This window comes from Rattus norvegicus, chromosome 9 (assembly GCF_021556685.1).
Source record: "Rattus norvegicus strain SHRSP/BbbUtx chromosome 9, alternate assembly SHRSP_T2T, whole genome shotgun sequence".
In the NCBI taxonomy this organism is placed as follows: domain Eukaryota; kingdom Metazoa; phylum Chordata; class Mammalia; order Rodentia; family Muridae; genus Rattus; species Rattus norvegicus.
This window is the reverse complement of record NC_141542.1, coordinates 38,604,427-38,621,541: the sequence shown is the minus strand read 5'-3', so window position 1 is coordinate 38,621,541 and position 17,115 is coordinate 38,604,427. Positions and strand designations below refer to the sequence as shown.

Here is a 17,115-nt window from a genome sequence, read left to right as displayed (position 1 = left end):
TCTAGAGGCCAAGGCAGGAGGGTGGTAAGTAGGCCCTGAGGCCAGCCTGGGCTATACAGCAAGCTACTGAAACCAAACATTTCCCCTTGCGCTCTGGTATAAACTCCTTTTTATCCTCGTATGGCTTAGACTTTGGCACGATGGATATAATCAGAGCAGCCTAATGCTATCGTAGCCATTACAACAGCAAGCTTTCCACCTCTGGTGATGGCTTCCCTGTTGAGCGTCATGGTCACTGGCTCTCAGAATCTGTGGGCCCCGTCTGTTTGGCCTCGCCCTGTTCTCGAATCAAGGAGGCCATTCAGACAAGGAACCAGACATCTTCACATGTTGCCAAGGAGCCTCGTAGAAAAAACAGTACTGTCAGAACCGTGCCCCCTGTGTTTCGGGCACTCATGTCATAATGGTTACCCAGAACAGAGGTGTGCAGAGAGCATGTTAGTTTCAGCAGTCAATCTTTTGCTGAGTGGTGGGGAATTGCAGGCCCACAGACAGCGAGTCCTGCTGCGCATGCGGGCTGTGGTAGTCTCATCAGGTTCTCCTGAAGAAGCAAGAAGCTGGGGGCACTGACTCCAGAAAAGAAAGCTAAAAACTTTTTTAAAAAAAAATCTTTTCCTTGGCAGTTGAGTATAACTTTCCAGTGTTTTCCTGTCTGACTGAGGTTTTCTTATTTACCACCTGAGCAGAAAGATGTGAACCCAATTTCAGGACAGCTTGCCTGGATATTTGGTTTCCTGTGATCGGGGCCAGAGTGTGGGGAGGAGGCAAATTCCCTGACCTCAGCAGGATGGCCCCCTAGGTTTAGCCAGCTAATATCAATTAATGAGTGTCTGTGCTTTCAGATGGGGGACCTGTTCTACTCGGTGTCTCTGTTCCTCCGGCAGGACACTAGCGGGTCACAGTCTTTTTGCAACGGGGACTTCCTCTTGCTCAAGCCTTGAATAGTGTACCCATGCAGCCCCTGGCAAGAGCCATTGTGCTGACGTGCTGGTGGAGAGCAAGTCAGAACTAGCTGAAGGGAAGGAAGGATCCAGCACCCGCTGGGGAACAATGTGGTCCCTTTCATCTTCTTCGCTTCTGTCTTTGGTGACTGCCATCAACTTTCAGGAAAAGGGACTGTGCATTTGGAAGCCCTGGTGTGCCAGTGCCTGGGGCTGGCCAAGGACTTTACTCTTCTTGCCTGTAGGGCAGGGATGATACCCAGACATCCATTTTCACAGGTAGAAGCAGCACTATGCTTTAAACTTGAAGGTAGAGAGCCTTCCGGAAGGCTGTGGTTGGGCCTAGAAGATCAAATGCACTCAAGTATGAGAGCTGGACAGAGTTCTTTATGGGCATCCATTTCAGCCACCTCAACGGCCCAGTCATTGCCATGCCTGTGTGGAACAGTGCCATTCCTTTCCTTACAGGGCCATTGAAGAAACTGTACCTGATCATTTATAGAGAGCCTTGAACCATGCCCGACACCAAGTAAGCATTCAATAGCATCATTTGTCCCCTATTATTATCACTGGGCAAAGGAGTCCACTGAGATGACAAGCTCTCCCCAAGGGCACACTGGTCCACAGCAGAGCTAGGTCAGGACTCCACATCCAGCATGCTTCACAGAAGCAGCGATTTCTCTGGCATTCTTAGTGTCATTGCAACCAAGAGCTCAGGTCCATGTACCTCTAATGCAACATGGCATGTGGAACGATTTTGGTTTTGCTATGGCTGTGGGAGCACACACAACATCTCTGCCTTTGTTTCACACCACGTTCTAATTAAAATTGTAATGAGTCCTCTCCCTGTCTCCCCCCTCACCCGTGTGTGTGTGTGTGTGTGTGTGTGTGTGTGTGTGAGTGTGTGTGTGTGTGAGAGAGAGAGAGAGAGAGAGAGAGAGAGAGTGCTTTCCCTTTGCACGAGTATATTAACACATCGTCACTTTTAACCTTTCACCCACCGAGCTTGGCATTTAATATGCTATTAAACTCAATATTGTTTCCTATAAACGGCCTTAGAGGGACGAGAAATAACTGGCGTGACATTTTTAATAGGCCCCTGTTTCTCAGCCCCTGTGCTACACGAACCCAGCATTGCACAGAGGGGCTTGTTAGTCATTTGGTCCCTGACCTCAGGTCAGGAGAGAGTAATGGAATGAAGATTTGGGGTGCCGAAGGGCCTTTGAAAGCACACAGTGGTTTTTATGAGGGACAAGTGGGGCTACTCTTTGCATCGAATGCTGCTACTGCTTCCTTAGCCGTTATCTCTCTGCTCCCCTTTCTTCTATTTCCTCTCCTCTGTGCCCCCTTTCTTTAATGGATGTGGTAGGAACTGATCTCATTTTGCTCTTTTAAATGATTGGGAAAGAGCTTAGACGGTGCAGCTTGCGATGATACAGAGGACTTCTTGGGATGCACTTCTGTGGGTCAGCCTCATTCGCTATTCTTCCCTAGGCCTTTGACACATGATGTCCTTGGTTTGGGTCTTCTAATTCTTGGTAGCATTCTGTTATTCTGTTTTGTGCTGTGCGGTGTGCCTGCTGAAGTCGTCTCCGAACAAACTCGTAAAATCCCGTGCTGATCATTGCCTGTTCTGCTCATGCTCACTGGGAATAGAAAGCCACTCTGCCTCTCTGTGACTGGAGCTTAACTCCTTTTCCTACAAAGCCAGGGAACTGACATCCGGGCTACCGTCCCATGGGCACAAGCATGGTAAAGAGTTTGTTTCTACTGCCACAATCCAGAGGGCAGGTATGGAAAAATACCGGACTCTAGTAGTTTTGCTTAAACCCTGCGCTCGTGGACTTATGTTCAGAAAACATGTGTTAGACATTCATCTGTGGTTACCGAGTGCTACAGCTGCTTACAGGATGAGGTCATCAGATGGGTATTTATGAGACACCTACCGCATGGGCAGTGCTGGGGTGGACACAGAGAAAACAGTTGTACAGAGATAGAACTGGGAGCAGGTGACAGGGTGGCAAGCAGATAACTCTCTTGTGGGGGTGTGTCCACATGATGAGCATTCGTTACCCAGTCAGCCCTGGAGACTGTGCGGAGAAGCTCATCAAGGCAAGTAGGTTCTGACCCTTCTAGAACTGATATTTCCTGGTGTCAGCCTTTACCTCGGTAGGACTGATTTAAAAAAACAATCTTGAGGACCAGTGAGACATCAGCAGTTATAAACACGTGCCCGATGGCCCACGTCTGATCCCTGAATCCCATAATGTAAATTATGGAATTGGTGGCTCATGTCTGTAATCGGAGATAGAAGGGGAGATGGGAGAACCAGCTAGGAACAAACTGGTGCAGTAGCAGCAGGAGCAAGAGAGACTGAGTCAAAATAAAGGTGGCAGGTAAGACCCAACTCTGGAGAGTTGTCCTTTGACCTCCACGTGCGTCCCTACACACACACACACACACACACACACACACACACACACACACACACACACCCCTTTGCCCCAGTATAACGGACATTCAAGTTTACCCTGATACCACCATCCATCACTGGTTGTGATTGTAGATTTCATCTTTGTGCGTCTGCTTCCTTTTCTAGAAATTACTTGTAACCTCCACTTTCGTACTTGTCACTCATGCTCCCTCACAGTTCACAGGTGCAGAAACTCATGCTCAGGGGAAACAAGGCCATGCCCGCCTTCCTGTTTCAGCTCTCATACTATTATCAAATCGTCCTTTACAGTCTATTTAGGGACACGGTTTTGCATTTTGTGGTGTTTGTGGGGATTTCATTCTTTACGATGGCCCCTAAGTATTTTGCTGAATCTTAAGAAGGAGGCAGTGTGCCTTAGGGAGAAGCCATGCCTTCAGTTGCCTCGTTTGGACATGAGCCACAGTAGTCCTGTTGACCATGAGTTTAGTTGTAAATGACCAACAGTGTGTGTTAACAGAGGTGCCTTTTAGAAGCACACAGAAAGCAAGGTTGCGTGTTGATCTCTTGGTGAAATGTGACTGGCTTGCAGCACCCCAACTCTGTATTTCTCTTGGGTGCAGTGTTCTAGTGTTTGCAAGGTTCCACAGAACTGCCATGGATGAAAATTGCCTGTATATTCAGGGCTAGAGCAAAACTGTATGTCACTCACATACTAAATGCCTGCTCCCTGGGCTTTATCTATCCGTCTTGTCTTGTCTGTTTGTTTTTAGTGTGATGGCTCCCAGACTTGGCTGCACGTTAGAATGCTCTGGCAGTTGGGCTAAATGCCAATGAGCCAGATCAACAGTAAGGGTATCATTCAGTTGCCTAGGGCGTATGGTCTAGATATAGAAAAATTTCAAGTTCTTTCAGGGACTCTGTCGAAGGCATGGTTGAACAGGGGTACTCCACACATAGAATTACAATGCTTCTGGGAAATGGATGCTGGCCAACTGAGAGGGCTCACCCTCCGGGGGCTCGCCCCATTAGAGACCCACGGTGCTCTGGGGACAGGACGGCAGAAGACTGTGGGTGCTGGAGGCACTGACCAGCACCTGCTGCAGCCCGATTCAGGTGATCATAAGCCAGGAGAGGGTGGGCTTGGAGTTTCAGTGACCTGAGGGATCCCAAGGAAAAGGTCTTTGGTGACAGAGTGCTGTTCCCACTGGAGACTGGGGACTTGTGGTCGAAGGAAGTGAGCTACATTTCATTCTTTGTCTTAATCACCTGAGCACTAACCTCTTCTGGGTTAGCCATTCGAGAGGGCAGTGGGATCCCTGTCTTCACCTAGGAGGTGAGGGCCTGCTGTGAGGAAATGATAGCACAACATGGTACAGTATTGGCTCGCTTCCTGCCTATAAAGGAGTGACCAGTGGAAGTAGTGAAAGGCCTTGCAGAATGTTCACAGTTCAGTGTCAGCATGGAGGATAAGAGAGACACATTGATAAGTTATAGCGAATAGTAGGGGAAGAGGGATCTATGGGTAGACTGGAGCCAAGCACATCAATATAAGGAAAATGCAGGCATTTGGGCTGGAAGTGGGGGGTCAGGAATGTAGAACGCAGTCTTAGGGACCAAAGTAATCAGTTTCAGGGGCTGGAGAATGGACAGGAGGACCTTCTCGTACCTGACATTATTTGTTCTTTCCTTACAAACGTGACAGAGCATGCGTAAGGCGTCAACACAGATACATAAGACTCTGTGTACATAGCTGCCTATAAGTAAATGATACCTCACTGCAGAGTAACAGCAAGATCTTTTCTCTGTTAAAGGAGAGGGCTGAGTCTATAGAACAGGCTAAGGGCAGTCATATCCAGAGAAGGCATCCTTCACTTGTTTCTACACTGACTTGGCCATGGTCTGGTGTGTATCTTTCCCTCCTCTGCCCCACTCTCTGCATACAACCTCTGACCTCTAAGTCTGGAGGATTACCCATAACCCCTGGCTGAAGGGGCGTCTTCAGAGCCTCTGGGGAAGTGATTTTCTTTGCCTGACCTTGTGCGTGCCTCACGGAATGCTTCTTGGTTCTGACTGGACATCTCTGGAATTTGAAACAACACCACTAGAGAGATGGGTGCCACGCCAGTCAGTAATACACAGCTGAGGCACTGCACGTATCCACGATTCTATAGACAAGAGATTTAGGTCAGGGTGTGAAATGACTTCCCCACGGTTACGAAGCTAGCAGAGTCAGCGCTCAGAACCTAGACAGTTTCTGCCGTTGTCATCTCACCCCTGCTTGAAACTGTCTCAGAGCTGATTTGACTATTAGTATCCAGATGGGGACCACAGATAGCTTACACACACACACACACACACACACACACACACACACACACACACACCAAAAACCAAACCAGTATTGTGGGGTTTGCGGGGTCTCACTTTCTGTTTTGATAGAAGGGTAGGTGCGAAAATAACAGCTAGAATCCACTGTTTCCGAAGCTCGAGTTAAAAACTTCAGGGCTGCTGTCCAGTGTGTGCAGGCTACTGAAATGTCCAGGAAGTCTGGCTTTGGAACCCATGCCCAGAACTGAGTCAGTACCTGAACGAGCGAACAAATCGTTCTGCCTGTCAATAAAGCTTGCTTCATTCCGTCTGCAGTGAGCACAAGTGTAACCATCATTTGGGGCCCAGTACTGCTTTTTTCTGCAGCATAGGTACTGGGAGGGGTGGCCCAAAACTGGTGTTGACTGCGGGGGTAGGTAAAACCCTGCATCCCTGGAGTGGGAGTCTGAGGTGTGAAGGGATGGTCCCCAGGGTCGGGAACAGCCTGGCTCGCTCTTTTTGTTGAGGCCATGAAAGTAAACAGGAACCTTTGTTCTTTGTTTTCCAGGTCACGGCCAAGATTGCCTTCCTATGTATTTTACCTCAGTATAACGTTAGTGTGCCTACAGCAGGTAAGAAAAACACTGCTCTTTGTCTCTCCTGGTCCTGTGAACCCTCAAGGACTGGGCAAGACTCACTTTTGCTCTATGCCTGTGACCTTTCTTTACCTCTCCCTTGGGCTCCAGCATGCTCCCCAAGTCAGGTGGCTGGGCACTTCCTGCCCTCTGTTCCCACCTTAGGACTGGAAGAAAAGTATCGCTTTATGGGATGCCAGGCGTGCTTCTAGCCCCTTCCTCTAAAGCAGGTGGTGCTGATTTCTGTCGGGAATGAAAGTTAAGCCCATGACCATGACCACTGATCGAGGGCACGGCCTTTTTTTTAAAGGTTCCCGGTGAGGACAGTGGTTAGATGTCGTACTTCAGCGAGGCATGGGAACACGGCAGGGAGGGAGCTCTGTACTTTGAGTCAGTTGAAGTTAGGAGTAAACGGAGTCTTCACCCGGGGCCAGCTCATGAAGGCCACTGGCCGGAAGTGTTGCATTACAAGCTGGCCTGCATTGAGTATCTCCAAGAACCTGTAGAAAACCTCACAGCCCTGGTTCCAAGTACCACGTGGTCTTCCCTGGCAGCTTCCAAGCCACATATGGGCCTCCAGCTCATGGAGTGGTAGGGCCAGCAGGAGCTGAGCAGGGAGAGAGTGGGCCCATTCTAAAATGATAGCTGCTGTTCGCTTCCAGCAGGTCACCAGTGCAGAGCTCACTGTGACCAAAAACCTAAGAGAAACAGCCTCAAGGATGAAAGGTTTATTTGGGCTCCCCGTTTCAGGGGCCTCTTATCATGGATGCTTGGGTCTGTGTACTTCAGCCATCATGATGGCAGATGCATGCGGCAGAGGAGGAAGCAGAGAAAGGGTAAATAGAGGAAGGGGGGTGGAGCAAGGTACCTACTAGGGTACATACCCAGGAATCTACTACTTCTAGGCAAGTCCCTGCCATCTTCGCAATTTCCCAGTGATCCCATCACATTACGACGGTTTGAAAGGACTCCTTATTTGATTAGGTCAGAGTCCTCGTGGTCTGACTCAGGGATGGACGCACCAGAGCCCTGATGTGCCTAATCTCCAGGCATTTCTCCATCTATTCAAGTAAATAATCGAGCCACATCAGCACAGTAGCTGAGGCCGTTACCTCTTGAGATAATTTTTATCCCAAGAGCATCGGAAGACGTTTCTTCTTACATATAAACACCCCATCTCTTAAATGTCGTTAGCTACTTTGGTAAATGCCACGTAGGGAAATCAACAGAAAGAAGTCAGTACATCTGCTGGCCAGGTTCAGTTTCGGGGCCATATTTCTGCAGCCTTAGGTTTCTGAGGTCTCAGTCTTGGAACGAGGTATCACTTGGTTCCAGCTGCAAAATACCAGGTTCCCCCCATGGAGGAAGGAGGGGGCTGCTTGCCAAGCCTGGCTCTCCTTTCATCATGTGGGAGTAGAGAGGTTTATGGTCTTCATTTTTCTATGAGGGTCTTTCATCTGGCTCTACCTCAAGGATTTGGGGGTGGGGAAAGTGAGTGTATGACTCTGTGGCCCAAGGAGTTATAGCCATGAATTTTGCCTGAGCATATTTCTATAGCAAATATAGCTGAGGGAATCCTTGTTTCTGGGTATATAATATAGTTCCTTTTTTCAGAGAGTCAAACTGAGAGATTGTGGTAAGAGAGGAAGAACATTCTTGGCTGTGGGAAGAGAGGCTTGAGAGCGTCTCTCAGCCTGGGGAACCAGGAAATGCTATGGCAGACACACGTGCATTGCAGTGACACCGTAGTACCCGTGGGCAGTGCATGTGGTCCAAGATTAAAGTCAGGCTTCTTTCCCTCCTGTCATCTGTCAGTTTTGAAAGAGCATAGAATCTGTTGTACTTACAAGTGAATGATTTAAATTATTTCCATTTTAAAATGTGGTAAAATAGTTGGGCATAGTGGCATCTCCCTACTATCTAGGCATTTTCTGTTGTATCTAGCAAATGTATTACCTTATCCAGTTTTAATTGCATAACAGGATTGTATTAAGTCCAGTCACATTGTGCTACTTTCCATATCAAGAAGTCTTTTTATGTTGCAGAACAGAACGTTTAGTCATTACACAACAACTTCCTATAGCAACCACCATTCTCTTTTCTCTATGAATTTGTTGCAATAGCTACCTCAGAGGCATTGGGGTGCGTGTGTGTATGTATGTATGTGCATGTGTGTATATAGTATATGTGTGTATGTATGTGTGTGTGTGTATGTATTTGGATGTATATTTATGGTTGTGCATGTGAGTATATATGTGTGTATGTGTGTATGCATGTGTGTATGCATGCATGTATGTATATGTGTATGTGTGTATATATGTATTTGGGTGTATATGTAAATTTATGTATGTGTGTATGTATGCATATGTGTATGTATGTGTATATGCATGTATGTATGTGTATTTCTGTGTATGTATATGTGTGTATGTATATATGTATGCATGCATGTGTGCATGTATATATGTGTGTATGTGTATGTATATGTATGTATAGACAAATGTGTGTATGTATGTGTATGTTTGTGTATATGCATATGAGTGTGTGAGTGTGTGTGTGTGTGTGTGTGTGTGTGTGTGTGTGTGTGTGTGTGTTTAGATTTTTTAGGGTCTCACACAATATTAAGCCAGGCTAGTCTTGAACTCAAGGCAGTCCTCTGGCTTAGGTCTCCAAGTGCTGTGAGTACAGGTGAGTCACCACACTCACTTTCGAATCACATTAATTAACCCTTGGGTCTGGGTTTACAATTTAAATACATGTTTCCTACCAAAATACATTTATACAAGCATTACATAACTCTTAGAGAAAGTGTATACAGTATAATCAAGAGGATAACAATCACAGATGACCCCACCACTCAGCAAAAACTTTAGTTAAAATCTTTTTAGAGGGCTGGAGAGATGGCTCAGTGGTTAAGACAACTGACTGCTCTCCAGAGGTCCTGAGTTCAAATCCCAGCAACCACATGGTGGCTCACAACCATCTGTAATGAGATCTGATATCCTCTTCTGGTGTGTCTGAAGATAGTTATAGTATACTCACGTGAAATAAATAAATAAATACATTTTTAAAAAGTAAATATTTTTAGAAACTGATTTATAACTTGCAGAACTTTTGATGTTACAGTGTGATGGATCTTTCCCATGTGATAATAATTGAGCAAGTGACTCACCCTTCCTTCCCCCCTTCCGTTCCTCCTCTCCCCTGTTCTCCTCCTTTATCTCTCTTCCACTGGAAGAGGTCTCTTACTGAAGCTAGCTTGGTTGGGAGCATTTTGTTTTTCCTCTTTCTTCTTTCCTGAAAGTCACACGCTAGTTTAGTCATCCCATTAACCCTATTGAACTATAATAAGGCAACATCTTTTCTCAGAGTAACAAAGTCTAAAATAAAGGAAACATGGCTTTATGATAAAATCACACAACTGACACCCACGTGTGGACTCATTGCCCCCCGCAGAGTGTGTGTGTGTGGGTGTATCTCTTAATTAAAAGATGTTATTTTATGTATATGGGTGTTTTGCCTGAATGTGTGCCTGTGTGCTAGGCAGTGTCCTCAGAAGCGAGATAGCATCGGATCTCCTGAAAGAGGCGTTTCAGACACAGTTGTGAGCCGCCGTGTGGGTGCTGAGCATCTAACCTGGGTCCTCAGGAATAACCACCTACGTTTTCGAGCCCTGAGCCACCTCTCCAGCCCTAATTGTTATTCTTTAAAATTATCTTGTGATGGGCCCCATTGACATTGTCATACAGCTGGGTTGTTGTTCCTTGTTCTTGCTCATTCTCTCTTCCTCATTCTGTGTCGTCCTTTTCTTGGTCCTCTTCCTTCTCACCACAGACTCCCGTTGCTTTCCTGGAATGGGTGTTATATTACTATCTTCTTTCCACTTCTGTAACCTCCATACATGCACATGTACACACACACACACACACACACACACACAACCTCCATACATGCACATGTGCGCACACACAAACATACACTCACCTGCACACACACACACATATACACGCATATACACACACAAACACACACACACACACAGACCCCTATGTAAATTTAAACATAGATTCCTTGCAGGAGACAAAACACATAGTATTTGTCTTTTCAAAGCTGGCTTGTTTTTTATTTAGCATAATCTCCAGCTCTGTCTATTTTATCGTTCCTGGTTTCATTTGTTTTTATGGCTAGATAAAATTCCACATTAACTTTACTCGCTCCTCTGGCCATGGGCATCTAGATCGGTTCTATTTCTCAGCACAGGAGCTTTACATGGATGTGCCAGTGTCTGTGTGGGATGCTGACAGAGAGTCCTTTGGGTGTATCCCTCCACAATGGCTGTCTGGGTTTACACATCCTCCAAAACATTCCCTGTCTCCAGGCCAGCAAGTGTTTTTGTTTGTTTTCTTGATGGTGGCCACTCTGACAGGAATGAGATGGGCTCTCAAAACAGTTTCCATGTGAATGTCTTTGGTGGCCAGGATGTCGAACATTTTTTCCTTTGGTGATTCTTTGAGAACTGTCTGTTTAGTTCCTGAGCCCACTTCTGGTTGGATGTTGGGGTGGGGTTGGATGTTTAGTTTTTTCAGTTCTTCATTGGCCTTAGCTACTAATCCTTTGTCTAACAAGTAGTTGGCAAAGACTGCCTCCCGCTCTGAGGACTAATTGAGAAAGGGTTTCATTGTGTAGCCCTGACTGATCTGGAACTCCCTAGACACAGTAAGCCTTGACCTTGTGGTCATCCTCCTGCCTCTGGCTCTCTGGTGTTGAGTTACAGGCAGGCACCAACACAGCTGGCTTTTGAAGTTGTTTCTGTCAGATATTGCCACAGAGACACAAGAGTAATAAAACTGAGCATGCATGGGCCTCAGGCATCCTTTTAACTCCTTCTTGGAGAAATGTGGGCAGCAAAAAATGCCTTAACCATCTATCTTACAGTCAGGATGAGAAATATAGACTGTGTTCCAGGTTAGATCCCTGTCAGAGCTGCCGGGCATGAAGAACTTCCCAGTGAATCCTGGGAGTGTGCCGCTTGATTTATGCATTCATTGGTTTAATTAGTTAATTGCTCACTCTAGACAAATATTTCTGAGTCTCTTGCATGCTGGTCCTGGTTGTAAAACAATTGAAGGGGAAGATGTAGAATAATAAGTAGATAATAGTAATTGCACTAGGGTGGTAAAGAAAATAAACAGAGCTAGGAGGAGGTGTAACATACACACACTGTCTTAGTTAGGGTTTTACTGTTGTGAACACACACCATGACCAATCCAGCTCTTATAAGGACAACAAATTAATTGAGGCTGGCTTTCAGGTTCAGAGGTTCAGTCCATTATCATCAAGGTGAGAGCCTGGCAGAGTCCAGGCAGGCATGGTGCAGACAGAGCTGAGAGTTCTACATCTTCATATGAAAGCTGCTAGTAGAAGACTGCTTCCAGGCAGCTAGGGTGAGGGTCTTAAGCCCACAACCACAGAGACACACCTACTCTAACAAGGCCACACCTCTTAACAGTGCCATTCCCTGGCCCAAGCATATACAAAACATCACACACACACACACACACACACACACACACACACACACACACACACACACACACACACCACACACAGAGGCACAGAGGCACATACACACACACAGGCACGAGTGCCTGGTGACATATCCTTCTAAAAACCTGCCTTTATAGTGGGGTTGGAGCTCGCAGCTGTGAACAGAGAGGACAGCACAGTTCTGGCTGAGGGATCAGCAAGGGTAGCTGGAGAAACCCTCACTTGAGAAACACATTCCTGGGGCTGTGGGTGAGTGCGGCTGGTGAGCCCAGAGCCGCTGGGGTTGGCCTCTTCTAGGATGCGACTATTGAATACTGCTCTGGAAAGTTCCTCTATGTGTGTGTGTGCCCTGCTGGGTGAAGGTCCACTAGAGTGCCCGCGAGACGGAGGGGTTTCAGTTACTTTAGAAAGGGAAGATAAGGTATCATTCAGTTGCCTATCTCTCGTGGGAATCTTACCAGTTGGGGCTATTTGAAATACGACAAGCAAAAAGCAAGAGAGACAATGGACTCAGAGCAGCCTGCTTAATTTTGTTTCGAGCGCCTGTGATCAACCCAGTGTGGTAATGCCAGATTACCAGGCCTGCAGGAAATCAAACTTCTCGTGGGACCATTTTACAGTAACAGGTTTGTTAAGGTTTATGATTTCTAAATCCCTCCCCTTAAATCTCCTTGGGACTGGAAGTTAAACTCCGCTCTCTAAAAATTCTTTATAATGCGCACCTCACTCCAGTCGGTGTTGGATTTTGGTAGAGTGGTAGCCTTGAGCTCATGGCATCCCTTCTAACCAACTCCTTCCTCAGCCTCTCATGCATCTGCCTGATCAATGTGAGCTGCTGTCACATCTACCGAGGAGTTGTAAATCCTTAGGCCTTCCTGGCTGGGGTTTTCAGTTTTAAGGAACTCGGTGCATCTGAGATGTTGAAGAGACTCTTCACTGGTCTTCTCTGCTGCACTTGTCTCCAGGTTCAGGACCACTACCTGTCTCCTCCTGAGTAACCTAGTAACCTTAGCATCAGTCATTTCTTCTCTCAGTTTGCAGTCCTGCCATCTGACATCCACAGGACTGTGGGCCTCTCTGCCTCTGCAGGTATGAGGGAAGGTAGATCTATTCCTGGCTTCTTTCCACATCAGCTTGACATGCTGTTCCCTTCGTGTGCATGCCAGTCTCTGCTGAGTTCCCTAGTCCACTGTGGCAGTGTCTTTACAGACTACACCAGTAAAGACCCTGTTTTCAAGTGAGGTCACATCCTAAGGTCCTGGAGGTAGTATATCTAAGTATGAATTCTAGGAAAGACATGAATTACCCCAGACTACATCCTAGCAGCCAGGTAAATTAGTTGCAGATTGATGGTTTTGTTGTGCTATGATGAACCAATGGGGCTCCTGTGGAGGTGACCACAACGGTGACTGGGATAGGCTGCAGGGCCTGTCATGCCGGCGTCCAGAAAGCTGATCTTAAGGTTGCCCGCAATAACAAAAGGAAATCCCTCCACTTTTAAGACCTATTCCAAGCTCTTCTTACTACCTCAGCTTGGCATCCTGTCTGGGTTGCCAGACGTTGCAAACAAAAAAGACCAGGTGCATTTAAGTTTCACAAAAACACGTTTAAAATAATATATATCAAGTAATGCATGGAACACTAATACATTAAATATGATTATAGGAAATTATTCACTAGTGGTTTCGTTTTGTAGGAAATGAGGTCTTGTTAGGTAGCGTTGGCTGGCCTGGGGCTTGATCACCCTATAGTCCAGACTGCCTCAAACTCACCAAATTCCTCTCACTTCAACCTTCCAGGTGTTGCGATTATAGACATGTGCCATCACACCCAGCCAAAGTCAGTCATTGTTTATATGAAATTCAAACTTAACTCCATGACCTGGGTGTATTAGTTAGGGTTTCATTGCTGTGAACAGACACCATGACCAAAGCAACTCTTATAAAGGACAACATTTAATTGGGGCTGGCTTACAGTTTCAGAGGTTCAGTCCATTATCATCGTGGTAGGAAGCATGGCAGCATCCAGGCAGACATGGTGCTGGAGGAACCGAGAGTTCTATGTTATGATCTGAAGGCAGTCAGGAGAACGCTTTTCCTCAGGAGGCCAGGAGGAGACTGTTCCACACTGGTTGGGGCTTGAGCACTGAGAGCTTGAACAAAGCCACCTTAAACAGTGACACACTTCCTCCAACAAGGCCACACCTCCTAATAGTGCCATTTTCCATGGACCAAGTATATTCAAACCACTTGGTTGTTTTGTTTTGTTTTGTCTCCTGGTCATACTTCATTAGATATTTTGCATTTGACTTTCTATTTAAAATTCCACAAAGTACCTGGCATCGTGGTCAGAGATATATAGACTATAACAGGTCCTATATGTAGTAAAAAAGAATGGTTTCTTCTGTAGGTGACTCCTGACCTGCTGTCCCCACTTTCTGTTGTAGAGGGCCCAGCCTTGTTAACATGGATATTTGGGTTGTGCTTCTGAACTGCTAACTGTTCTTAGCAAACTTTTCCATCTAGGGCACATGGATCCTTTGCAAATGGGCACTGATGGTGCTCTTAAATGTTTGCAACATAGATTTTTCTGTAAGTCAAGACCTTTAGCATGACCTAGGAACTCATTTGAAATGTAGACTTTTCACTGGGCGGTGTTAGTACACGCCAGCAGAGGCAGGCAGATCTCTGAGTTCAAGGCCAGCTTGGTCTCCAGCGTGGGTTCCAGGATAGCCAAGCTACACAGAGAAACCCTGTCTCAAGAAAAAGAAAAAAGAAAGGGAGAGAGAGGTAGACGTTTAAGCCTCTTTCTATAGCAACACACACCTGTAGCAAGATCCCCAGTGAAAACAGGAGGAGTCTGAACCCAATAAAATTGGATAAGTCAGGTGTAAATTATGCAGGTGAAAAGCAGGAGGTAGCCTTTAAAACGCTCCTGTGCTCTCCAAGGTAAGATGAGGAGAGCCACTAAGTGTAGTGACTCATTTGTATCTTTCCTTATTTGATTTTTTTCCCCTGTCTTACAAACTTTTCCTTTTGCTGTGAAGATACACAGTGACCAATGGAACTAAAAGAAAGTTTATTGGCGGCTTGCTCACAGTTTCAGAGGATTAGCATCCAAGGTGCTGAAGCAGTAGCAGAGAGAGGGCTAACTTGGGAATGGCATGGACTTTTGCACCTTCAGTGGCACACCTCCTCCAGCAAGGACACACCTCCTAGTCCTTCCCAAAGAGTTCCACCAACTGGGGACCAAGCATTCAAATATGTGTGCCTAAGGCGTCCATTTTCATTCAAACCACTGTGCTGTAAATATTTGGTGGGGGCTGGGGTGGGAGAGGTGGAGAGTACGACTGAGTGAATCTGAGTTTCAGCTGGAGCTGGAGCTCCCCAGAAGGCATGAACACATCTGTGCTACAGTGGATGTGCAAATACTTTTATGTCAGATTGACACAAGCTAGAGTCATCTGAGAGGAGAAATTGCTTTAATAAGATCGGGCCCTAGGCAAGCTTTTAGGGCATTTCCTTAATTGGTGATTAATGTGGGATGGTCATTAAGGTGCTGCCACCCTTGGACTGCTGGTCCTGGGTGCTGTGGGAAAGCAGGCCAGTAAACAGCACTCCTCCACGGCCAATGTATCAGCTCCTGCCTCCCGGTCCCTGCTTTGTTTGAGTTCCTGGCCCGATTTTCTTTGATAATGAACAATGATGTAGAAGCATAAACAAAATAAACCCTTTCCTCCCCAAGTTGCATTTGGCCATGATATTTCATCCTAGCAATAGAAACCCTAACCCCGAAAGTGTAAGGGGAGTCCTGCTATCTTTGAGGGTCCAGGGCCTGCCTGCTGCTCTACACAGAGAACAAGGAGGCTGGGGTGGAGGGATCTCTTCCAGAGGAGGCAATGGTGAAAGTGATAGGGCCATCCTCTCATCCTGTTCATTTCTGTTGGTTTGATCATTAGTATTTGTATCTTGCAACCGGAAGAGGGGGAAAACCTGGGAAAGTGTCCTACAGAATAGCTTGGCCATTGTTTTCTAGCGTCTTCCAGGATGAGACACACTGCTCATGAAAACAGCCTAAGACGGATGGTTTTAAATGGCTGTGTTGAGTAGCAGAGTGACTCTTGTCTCCCCTGTGGGCTTGGGAACTTTCTCCTGCCTCTGTCATACATTTGAAAGATTGGCGTCACGTATCAAATTGAGCCCCTCTTGTAAGATGATCCCAGGGAGAACAAAAGGGGGAAAGACAGGTGGGCAGCAGTGGCTCTGGAGGTGGAAGCTACTTACAGTGAGCAAACTCCAGCCTGGCCGGTGACCCTTACAGCTGTGGGAGACCGAGACCAGCCTGGTCCTTTTACAAGGAGGGGAACTGGCCCCACAGAGTTGATTGATATTCTCAAGCATGACCGGGAAGGGCAGAGAGAGGCTAGGCTGCCGGTACCTCAGACAGCACTAGGACCCAGAAAGCTATAGAATGACTACACTTGTCACACGAAGATGCCAACTAGGGAAATGGGGAGCTAGCTGGCTTTGCCCTTGTGCTAAATGGCTGCCAAGACAACTTTTGGTTCAGGGTCCCTCTGGATGAAGAGAAAACTAAAGCAGGTCCCCCACTGTGTCAGCCATAGGAAGCCTCCTCCCAGGGATTATGTTCAAGTCTGGACTTGATTTTCATTTCAGTAACTAAAATTTAACAATCAGAACAACTGTTCACAAGATGGAGCGAATCAGAAGCACTCAGCTTCGTATCACTTCAGAAACTGAATGGATTCCATCCAATTCCCCGCTTACGGCCCAGGGAGTCTATACCAGCGGTTCTCAACCTCCCTAACGCTGTGACACTTTCATACAGTTTCTCATCCTGTGGTGACCCCCTCCCCCAACCATCAAGTTACTTTTGTTGCTACTTCATAATTGTAATTTTGCTAGTTATGAGTCATAATGTAATATCTGATGTGCAGGATATCTGAGGCGACCCCTAGGAGAGGGTCGTGGCAGGTTGAGAATCGCCGCTCTGTGCTATTCAATGTGGCATTTCTGCCGGCTTAAGTTAGCCAGGCCCTGAGCTGCCAGGCTGTCTCTCAGCTTGACGCTTTGAGATCCTTGGGAACAGGACTTTCCTGGGTCCTTCCTCACCATAACCCCTCTGACCCAGACCCCTGACAGACCGATCAGTTTAAGTTACCTTTGCTTCTGTGATCTTTACTAAAGGTGGAGACCTTTGGATCAGAAGAACCTTCTTGTCTTTTCTTACGCTA

The 17,115-nt window shown here is 46.6% G+C and overlaps 1 protein-coding gene across 1 annotated transcript in view; it reads left to right on the top strand.

Annotated features, from left to right (window-relative positions):
• The window catches only part of Tram2 (translocation associated membrane protein 2), a 79,414-nt gene that overhangs the window by 36,359 nt on the left and 25,940 nt on the right, over positions 1 to 17,115 (top strand). The window contains 1 exon segment of the mRNA NM_001399412.1: positions 6,251 to 6,314. Coding sequence (NP_001386341.1) covers positions 6,251 to 6,314 — 64 coding nt within the window.